At 36.6% G+C, this 11,020-nt stretch overlaps 1 protein-coding gene across 3 annotated transcripts; it reads right to left on the reverse strand.

The window, feature by feature from the left end:
• Window positions 1-6,289: 6,289 nt before the first annotated feature.
• Window positions 6,290-10,179, reverse strand: LOC119801926 (zinc finger protein 431-like). Of its 3 annotated transcripts, XM_038312698.1 has the most exons (5): window positions 9,859-10,179; window positions 9,600-9,660; window positions 7,796-8,676; window positions 7,265-7,738; window positions 6,290-7,104 (listed from the first exon to the last, which is right to left on the reverse strand). In XM_038312698.1, exons 1-5 carry the CDS (start codon window positions 10,019-10,021, stop codon window positions 6,992-6,994), a joined length of 1,692 nt encoding a protein of 563 aa, XP_038168626.1. In that variant the 5' UTR covers window positions 10,022-10,179; the 3' UTR covers window positions 6,290-6,991. The 3 variants fall into 3 exon arrangements, with proteins under 3 accessions (XP_038168626.1, XP_038168628.1, XP_038168627.1); XM_038312700.1 differs by having other exon boundaries at window positions 6,992-7,009; window positions 7,248-8,592; XM_038312699.1 differs by lacking the exon at window positions 6,290-7,104 and having other exon boundaries at window positions 7,209-8,592.
• Window positions 10,180-11,020: the final 841 nt, after the last annotated feature.

Below are 11,020 nucleotides of genomic sequence, written 5' to 3' on the forward strand. Positions count from 1 at the left end.
AGCAACTGTATAGCAGATTCTGAGAAAGTGAGCTCCTGACATCATTAAGGAAGCCTTTGCCCTGTTAGGACTTCAGCTGTATTTTCTAAATGTTGGTTTTTTTTTTCCATAAAAACTTGATTTTGTTGAAAATGACAATGATAAGACATGCTGGCATATTTCCCTCTACTAAATAATGAAAACAGCATTGTTTTTCCTTCTATTTTGACTTATAGAAATTTGTTAGACTCTGGTGGGTGTGACGGTCATACCTGATACCTAAGCATTCAGAAGGCCGAAGCAGGAAAATTTCTATGAGTTTGAGGCTAGCCTAGGCTACATACCAAGTCCAAAGCTAGCACTGGGTAAAGAGTATAACCTAATCTCAAAAGACCAAGCCAAGTTTTAAAATTGTCAGCGATGTTATTGGCGATAGTATTTGTTCTGAGGTTACACTGTAATTGGTAATCCCTGTATAACTCATTAATCCTTGTTAATTTGGATGATACGTCATCATCATCTGCAAGCCCTAACAAGGTAGAAGAGTAAACACAAGTATAAACAAAAACCTTTCAGGTCAAGGTATAGTCCATGAAACAATAGCTTTCCCTTTCTGTACAATAATAAACGACAACTCTCATGAAATCGAAAAGCCCAAGTATTTAATAGTAAATCAAGAATGGAGCTTAACTAAACAGAGCACTGACATTTAGCATACTGCCCAGCACCCTCCTCACATGTAACTGTATAAACGCCTGAACAAGACCAAATGGGGACAAGTTAAGCATACGGGAAGGGTGCTAAAACTCAAGTACATGGGTTGTAAACAGATTTTACTTGAATGAACACTTGGAGCAAATTACATCACCATCAATTTGCCGATGTATTGGCTTCCTCTACAAAGTCAGCCATTTCATTATCAAATCTAAAGTTCTATTTTCGCTTCTCATTTGCTCTGATGAGCATAAACAACAGGATCAAAAACAATTTGGGGAGGAAAGGGTTTCTTGGGCTCATTATCGAGGGAAGGAAGCCAAGGCAGGAACTCGAGGCAGGAACCTGGAGGCAGAATCTGAAGCTCCCCCCAATACAAGTGCAACAAACAAGATTATCCTTTTTAACATTTACTTTTATTTTCAACTCTGTACACATGCCTGTCTGTCTGTCCTTATTTCTACACAGAGATAAGAGGGCAATGGGTCCCAAAGAGCTGAAGTTACAGGAGGTTGTGAACTCCCTCATGTAGGGTGCTGGGAACCAAACTTGGATCCTCTGCAAGAGCAGTATATATTCCTAACCACTGAGCAGTCTTTACAGTCTGAAAAATCTTCATCTTGACACTGATCTCCTAAGGAATATAGATGAACTATTCCCTTGTGTGATAAACATTGTTAATATTAGTCAAAATAAATTATTCTATAACTAAGTGTACATGGGAATAAATCAGCATCAATAGTAAGTAGTTGTGTAGTCAAACTTAGCAACCAAACTTCAATTTTATTGCTAACTCAACACTGTTGTGCAAGAAGGGAAAGATTAAAAGATTTTTAAAAAGTTTGCCAGGCAAGAACCCACTAAAAATGTACCTCTTGCATGATCTACGCAGTGACATATGTTTAATGGCTGGAATAGCCTGACAATCCAAGGGCAGTATTGTGGTCTGTTCCTTAATTAGGAACAAATATGATCAGCTATGTCATTTCCAACAGTGAAATAAAATGCCTACTAAGAGGCCAGGAAAAAATACCAGAGAAATGTGGCTGTGACTTAATCCACCATTTTTACTCTCTCCTAAAATGATCAACAGATTCTAGAGCAGTCAATGAAGGAACTAAGAAAAATAGAATTACTTCCAAATATTCTTAGGCTAATAAGTCATAGTAATTAGCTTTTCAACTATTGACCCCCAAAATATGTTTTATTGAGCTATACATTTTTCTCTGCTCCCCTTCCTTCCCCTCCTCTCCCCTTCAACCCTCTCCCATGGTCCCCATGCTCCCAATTTACTCAGGAGATCTTGCTTTTTCTACTTCCCATGTAGATTAGATCCATGTGTGTCTCTCTTAGGGTCCTCAATGTTGTCTAGGTTCTCTGGGATTGTGATTTGTAGGCTGGTTTTCTTTGCTTTATTATTAAAAACCACTTATGAGCAAATACATATTGTTTGTTTTAATCCTAATAGAAGCTGCTCCATCGATGCATTATTAACATCAATTAAACCAGATTAGATCAAATTAAAATGCCCGTGTTTAATAAATGCTGCACTCACAGGTGGCTTTAAATATATACTGAGTAGAAATATAGTTAACCCATTTTCTCACAGGAAGAATGTGTGCTACTCTTAGTTAATATGTTGATATGTTATGGTAGTACTCACATGTTGGAAAGCTAGATGCAAATTTGGTGGGGTCACTTTCAGATTACGCGCCCAGTAGTGGTCCTTGAGCAACTGGGATCCAACCACCAAAAGGATTAAGGTATTTCTTTGTGGGAGCTTGAGGGAAAGTATGGTCCATTTCTCTCTGATTAAAGACATATGAATGGAATTTCCATTATCAAAAGATTTTATATTTGAATTTGAAGTAAATTTATATTTATATTTGAAGTAAAGACTCTTTTCCTTTGTAGATTAATGCTCCAAAAAGACTCTGTACACAGTTTAAGCATAGAAAACTAGTTAATGGAGAAGTTGCCAGGGTGGACAGTGTTTTCTAAGTTATGTATTCTGTCACATACGAAGTACATGCCACTTAGTACTTGGGAGACTGGTCATAGAGTCTTGCTTGAGGCCAGGAATTTGTTACCAATCTGGGTCATACACTGAGACGTAGGCCTAGTCTCAAAAACCTAGATAGAAAGATAGATAGATAGATAGATAGATAGATAGATAGATAGATAGATAGAAAGATGACAGATAAATGATAGAATAGAAAGAAAAAAGATGATGCTACTTTGAAAGCCATGATTTATACAGTATGTGAGATGTATATAATTTTTTCCTAGGACTTACAATTCAGTAGATGAGAATGGTCACTGTCACAATTTCTTTCCCCAGTGATATGAAAAGTGCAACACAGGGCAGAAAAGGTCTATTGGGCTCACAGTTCCAGACAATAGCCCATCATTACAAGAAGGGGGTGTGAACTTGAAGGATGTCCATAGTCACCTCATGTCCACAGTGAGTAGCAGAGAGTAATAAATGAATGCATGCTAGTGCTTCATTCACAAGTCCCTTTTCAGAGTCCAGTATCTCCTTCATATGGAATGATGCCATCTATAGTGGGTGGGACGTCCACCCTCAATTCACATTATCAAGATGTTTTTGACTGTGGCCAGGGAATCAGATAGGCTGACAGCAGATCTTCACCTCTTGCTCTGCTTCCAAATCCAGTCCTGCCTGGATCAAACTAAATGGCACCTGTTGTGCAAATCCTAATTGGTTTCAATAATAAAAACCCCGAGTCAGATATGGGGGGAAATGTGGAAAGATTGAGAGCAGAGCAGCCAGGCACTACTTCTTACCTCTACCTCAGACCAAAACAGTGATTCAGTCTCTACAAATCCTCAGACTGAATTCCATGAACTCCTGTATTCTTCTTCATGATATTTCTTTCTCTGCCCAGGCATATAACTTTCTAACTCCACCTACCTAGTATTGGGATTGAAGGTGGTAGCCAACATCGCATGGCTCTTTCCATTTTAGACTTGGTCAGTTTAGAGGTATGTTTCCCTCTATCCCCCAAGTGCTGGGATTAAAGGTGTGTGCTGGTCATACTACCCCTCTATGGCTAACTACTGTGGCCATATCACATTTCAACATTTTTTTTTGTCTAAAATAAAGACTATAACTAAAATAAGGAAAACATATACAATAAGATAATAAATATATACAATTAATGCAGGTAATGCCTACATCAACAATGGCTAGTCCATTAGCATTTGACAAATTCAAAGAAAATATTTCATTACCTAACATACTTTAGCAAGTCCAAAGTTTTTATTTAGCAAGTCCTAATGAAGTTTTTATTCTAACTTGCATTACCATCCCAAACTGTCTTTTGATGTCTCTCAACCCTGTACACTTTATACCTCTTAAGTGAGTTTCTTTTGTGAGTCTAGTAAACAAGGAAAACTGGAATTATAACTATCTAGTCTTCATCTCCTTCAGCAACCTAAGAAGGAAACAATATTAACTGTGTAAGCAGGAATTGCAAGCAAGTGTCTTTCAAAAAATGTGAGAAATAACAAGACAGGACTTACTGGTCCTACTGGAGTTACCTATGCCCTATGCCATGGCTACCCTGACCAGGCATTCTCACCCACTCATATTATTAACCCAATGAAAAGAACCAGGTTGTACTATGTGGTGGTGGTATATGCATTTAATTATATCACTTGGCAGACAGATGCAGCTATATCTCTGTAAATTCAAGGCCAGCCTGGTCTATAGAGCTAGAGCCATGAACCAAGACCACACAAAGAAATCCCGTCTTGAAATCCCACCAAAAGAGAACCAAGTGAGTTGTCTCTGTTGTCCCTACCTAATATTTAGGCATACTGGAGACAAACTGGGCAAATGTCTCTGATGTTCTACAGAAACCCAGGCTGTATAGTGAGTTCTAGGCCAGTGAGAGTTTCATAGTGAAAATATTTTATTAAAAAAGAAAACAATAAAAGAAAACAATAAAAATTGTTACTATTACTAATCACTTTTATTTAGCTTTTTTCCTGACCATTAGCAATAACTACTTGTAACCAATAACCCTAAAAAATGACAAATAACCATAACCCACGGAAATTCTAGAATCCATCCACCCCACCTCTTGGGTATTACGGCGTTTTATTATATAATTATTTCTTGATATGTGGTGGTGATGGCATCTTCAGGGGATCCTGAAAAGAAAATGTTGGTTAATTGTCAAGTCCTGGGAGAGGCAGCTTGTTGCCCAGTCTCTGCATAATGAGAAAGTACAGGGCTTCTCTCAAGTCATGACCACAGTAGTCAGTGAGGCTGGGTCATTTCAGCTAGCCATCTTGAAATTGTTCTGACCAGTCTGTAGTCCAAAGGCGATGTTTAGCTGGTGTCTCTCAGCTTAGTGGTGTTATCATTCCCCTGGTGGGGTCTTCCTTGTGGGGTCACATCATCATTTTGAAGACTTCAAAGTTAGTTATTAGGCATAGTCATGGTTCACTGAAGAAAACGAATGGAGGCTCAAACTCGAAATCATGTACAGGAAGTGAGAGGAAGCCTTTTCCTAGAATTAGTTAGTACTTCATGTGACCATTAATAGTGGTGTTTGGTTGAATAAAGAACAAGTAGGACATTTCCTTTTAATTTACTTGGCTTGTTGCACATGTTAGGAAAACCTTAAAAAACCATTCCATTGAAATATTTTTATGACATTCTGAGGGCTCCAGCATATTTCCTATCAATAGCTGATAACTTTCATCATTACTTTGTGTTACAGGGCCTGGAAAGCCCAAATAAGAAGACTCTTATTCATGATTATTTCTTGTAACTGAAGATATAATAATGCCAAATCTGTATCATCTGGCATAAATTCATCATTTTCAATGTGCAAAACAACTTTCAATATGTTGCAAATCAGTAACTATGTTGAGAGTTTCTCTCTGGAAAATCCATTAGTATCATCATAATAACATAATTCTGGATTTTGGACAGAATCATAAGGTGTTTAAACCACCTTGCTTAAACTTTCTGACTTAAACCTTGTTTTTCCTGATTTATTTACATCAGTATAGTCTTTTCCCACAATGAAATTCCCAGGAAAATTGTAATTTCCTGATGTCTACTACTTCTCTAGTTCTTTTTTTTTTTTTTTTTTTTTTTTTTTTTTTTTTTTTTTTTTTTTTTTTTGGTTTTTCGAGACAGGGTTTCCCTGTAGTTTTTAGAGCCTGTCCTGGATCTAGCTCTTGTAGATCAGGCTGGTCTCGAACTCGGAGATCCGCCTGCCTCTGCCTCCCGAGTGCTGGGATTAAAGGCGTGCGCCACCACCGCCCGGCTTACTTCTCTAGTTCTTAACCAAAGAAAGAGAAATGTCTCTTAAGATATCCTTATTCCTACCAGAAAGGCAAATACCAGGTGGTGTGGGAAGTCCTTCTGTGTATGTGTTACTTTTATTGGTTAATAAAGAAGCTGCTTTCGACCAGTGGCTTAACAGAATATAACCAGGCTGGAAGAGATATATACAGAGAGAGTAGTTGGAGAAAGAGGAGAGTTGCCAGCCAGAACCTTTCTGGTAGGCAACAAGCCTCATGGTAAAATATAAAATCATAGATATAGGTTAATGTAAGATATGAGAGCTAGCTATCAGTATGTTTAAGTTATTGGTCAAGCAGTGATTTAAATAATACAGTTTCTGTAATTACTTCGGGAGTCTGCAAGGCCGGGAAATGAACAAACAGCCTCTGACTACAACCAGAGATTGATGGGATGGAGACATAGGAGCTTTTAGTTTGGAAGTCAGGCTATACCTACACCTGTGAAAGGAAGTATCCCGAATACATATAGCTGTGAGGGGAAAGGTATTCTCATTGTTGGTATAAAGATCTTACCAAATACTTCAAAGTAATAAGGCCTCAGTACTGGCCAGGTGGTACTGGCTCATGCCTTTAATCCCAGCATTCAGGAAGAAGCAGGTGAATCTCTATGAGTTTGAGGCCAGCCTGTTCTACAAGAGCTAGTTCCAGGACAGCTAGAACTATTAAACAGGGAAACCCTATCATGAAAAACCAAAACCAAAACCAAACAAAAACAAAAACAAACAAAAAAACCCTCAGTAGTTTTTACACCTACTCAAAGACCACTGTCATATGCAGTCTTTCATTACTCCTCTATAAAGTGCATAACTATACCAAAAATGGCTATGTTTTAGGTTTTCTTTGCAGTATTACTTTTTACCATGATTTGAAAGACTACTAATAAATGTAAAGGGTTTGCCACATTGATTATATATTTAGGGTTTCTCTCCAGTATGTGTTGTGTTCTTCTCTATAGTTGAAGATGACTCTTATGTACAAAGGCTTCACCACATTGATCACGTTCATAGGGTTTCTCTCCAGTATGTGTTCTATGTATTTGAAGAAATCTGTGATATGCAAAGTCTTTACCACATTGACTGCATTAAAATTGTTTCTCTACAGTATATTCTCTTGTATGAACTGTAAAAGAACTGTGATAGACAAAGGCTTTACCACATAGATTATATTTAAGGTTTCTCTCCAGGATGTGTTTTTTTTAAATGTACTTTAAGATTGCTGTGACATGCAAAGGCTTTACCACATTGATGACATTCATAAGGTTTTTCTCCAGTATGTGTTCTTTGATGTATTTGAAGACTACTGTGTCGTGTAAAGGCTTTACCACATTGAATGCATTCAAAGGGCTTTTCTCCAGTATGTGTTATTATATGCCTTTGAAGATGACTACGTCGTATAAAGGCTTTACCACACTGATTACATTCATAAGGTTTCTCTCCAGTATGTGTTGTTTTATGTCTTTGAAGAAAACTTTGATGTGCAAAGGCTTTACCACATTGATTACATTCATAGGGTTTCTCTCCAGTATGTGTTATTTTATGCCTTTGAAGATGGCCACGTCGTATAAAGGTTTTACCACACTGATTACATTCATAAGGTTTCTCTCCAGTATGTGTTCTTTTATGTCCTTGAAGAAAACTTTGATGTGCAAAGGCTTTACCACATTGATTACATTCATAGGGTTTCTCTCCAGTATGTGCTACATTAAAATGTATTTTAAGATTTTTGTGCCATGCAAAGGCTTTACTGCATTGACTACATTCATAAGGTTTCTCTCCAGTATGTGTTCTTTTATGTCTTTGAAGATGACTGTGTTGTGTAAAGGCTTTACCACACCGATTACATTCATAAGGTTTCTCTCCAGTATGTGTTCTTTTATGTCTTTGAAGAGTACTGTGATATGCAAAGGCTTTACCACACTGATTACATTCATAAGGTTTCTCTCCAGTATGTGTTCTTTTATGTCTTTGAAGAAAACTGTGACGTGCAAAGGCTTTACCACATTGATTACATTCATAGCGTTTGTCTCCCATATGAGTTCTTTTCTGTATTTGAAGACTACCATGTCGTACAAAGGCTTTACCACACAGGTTACATTCATAAGGTTTCTCTCCAATATGTGTTCTTTTAAGTATTGGAAGATAACTGCATCCTGTGAAGGCTTTACTACACTGATTACATTCATAAGGTTTTCTTCCAGTATGTGCTTTTTTATGCCTTTGAAGATTAACACGTTGTGCAAATGCTTTACCACAGTGATTACATTCATAAGGTTTCTCTCCAGTATGTGTTCTTTTATGTCTTTGAAGAGTACTGTGATATGCAAAGGCTTTACTACACTGATGACATTCATAAGGTTTCTCTCCAGTATGTGTTCTTTTATGCATTAGAAGATAACTATGATGTGCAAATGCTTTACCACACTGATTACATTCATAAGGTTTCTCTCCAGTATGTGTTCTTTTATGTCTTTGAAGAGTACTGTGATATGCAAAGGCTTTACCACACTGAAGACATTCATAGGGTTTCTCTCCAGTATGTGTACTTTTATGTCTTTGAAGATAAGCATGTTGTGTAAAGGTTTTACCACACTGATTGCATTCATAGGTTTTTTGTCCAGTATGACTTCTTTCGCGCCTACAAGAATTGGTACATGTAAAAGCTTTACCATATTCAAGACACTGTTGAATTTTTTTATGAATTAATGAATTAATGAGTATGAATTAATATGAATTAATTTCATGATTTGGTTTAATTGTAAAAATAAATCAGATCTTATGGTGTTATCACTGTGTTTGTATTCGTACTACTCCCCTTTATTAGGGGTTGTTTTGCATTTTTGAAAACACCTGTTATGGTAAGAACCTCTATTACTTGGATCACATTTACAGAATCTTTTTCTATATGAGATTTTTTTACATATTTGAAGAGACCTGGAAAAATTTAGGCATACATATGTGGTATGTTATGTCTTCTAATATGGTCATATGACTTATATACAGAATAATATGATATACAGAGTAAAGTATGAATACCATCTAGAAGATTTACACATGGAACAGCATAGTTTGAATTTATATCCCTCTTAGACATGTAGTCATTAATTTCTCAGTAATGACTGCCCCTTGACTCTTGACTCTAACTGCCCTAACTAAATTTAGTAGTCACAGCAAGCATAAGGGTAACACTTGCTTTACTATGCACTGGTTTTTACATTCTTATTAGAAAGTTTGAGAGATGTGCTTATTACATCTTCAACATATATGCCTTTCTTAATATGGGTGGTAAGAAACTTAATAGATTGGAATTCTATAGCATAGCTCTCATGGAGCTAGCAATCAAAGGGTGAAATCTGTTAAGGCATTTTCTTTCTTGTCTTGTGAGTGCCTTGCAAACAAAGTTCACCTATCTATAACTGAGAAGTACGGTTTTGTGATAATTTAATAATCATAAATGCACGTGAACTTGTGCTTCCTTATACTTGCTTTTGCTTAAAACATTTAGAACGCATTACAATTTCTTCAGAGTCACATTTGTACCAGGTTGCACATGATAATTACCTTCCAGGAATTCTGGAACTTGTACAATATTCTTCAATATTATGGTCTTCCCAACTGTATCCTAAAAAATAGTACCAGAAAATATATGGTATATTATTGAAATTTGTACAAAATTTAAGTTGCTATCTTCTGTAAACCTTAGAAACATGCCTGATTTACTTGACTCACTCTTCTTTCTCAGTTAGATTGTAAAATAGCATCAAAATTTGAGGAAACGATTTCCTGTTATTTAAAACCCTGAAGGAAAATTCAGTCTTACCTATGGTAGCGAGGTTCCTGTAGGTCTCCAGCATCACATCTTTGTAGAGATTCCTTTGTGAAGAATCCAGCAACTTCCACTCTTCCCAAGTGAAGTCAACATGCACATCATCATAGGTCACTGCATTCTGAAATGTCCCATACATGTGTACAACAGAGAGCATGATACTGACAACATGGTAAGGTAGACTTCTCTGACTGTATAGTCTTAAGACTCTGGTGCTCCCCACACTTCAGTGACACAGACATAATAATATAGTCACGAAATATTTATGGAAGGAAGCTGAATAGGAGATTCAAGTCTGTCATATCTGTACACTGTGAATGGGATATCACATTGCAAGAGAAATCCCTATTAAAAACATAGAAAGAAAAGTCAAAAAGTAAAATGTCAACAGTACACATGAGGAAAATTGTATAAAAATTACAAATGCCAAAGGAAAAAAAAATAAGATGGACAAGCTGTAATAGAGGCGCACAGGTTTAACTCTTGCATTCAGAAGTCAGAGGCATGAATATCTGCCTCCAGTTATATTCCAGCCTAGTCTATGCAGTCAGTTCATGGACAGCCCAAAGTACATATTAAACCCTGTCTCCCATGCAAAAATAAGTCAAATAACAAAAGAGAAATGAAGAACTCAGATGGTTTTACTGATGTTTCTACAAAGAGTTCTGTATTTATCTTCCAGAAACCTGAAACACCCTAATTTAAAGTATAATATCAATAAGAATTTACTAAATGGCTCTGTGAGTTTAAATAGTTTCAAAGGGACAGGTAAAAACATGAGTAATTTAAATGTTGATCATACATGGTCAACATAGGGAAGAAGAAAGGGCTCATTAGTAAAGAGCTCTTGCTGATCTTGAGGTGGTATCAATGGACAGTACTTATTTAGAGGATCACAGCTATCTATTATTTCAAGTTTAGAGTTTCTGAGAACATCTTTGACCACTGTGAGGTCCAGGTACCCACATGGTGCATATCCATACATAGAGGTAAAATACTTATTTTCATTAATGAATTCAAAACATACATCAGGGAGAAAGGTGATATGCCTATGGTCCAATTTCTCAGAAGGATCAGGCAATATTAATGTTATGAATAAATACCATCTTGGGAAACAAAATGATACCATCTGCCAGATTTGAATATTCAAAATATA

This window comes from Arvicola amphibius, chromosome 15, assembly GCF_903992535.2.
Source record: "Arvicola amphibius chromosome 15, mArvAmp1.2, whole genome shotgun sequence".
NCBI lineage: Eukaryota > Metazoa > Chordata > Mammalia > Rodentia > Cricetidae > Arvicola > Arvicola amphibius.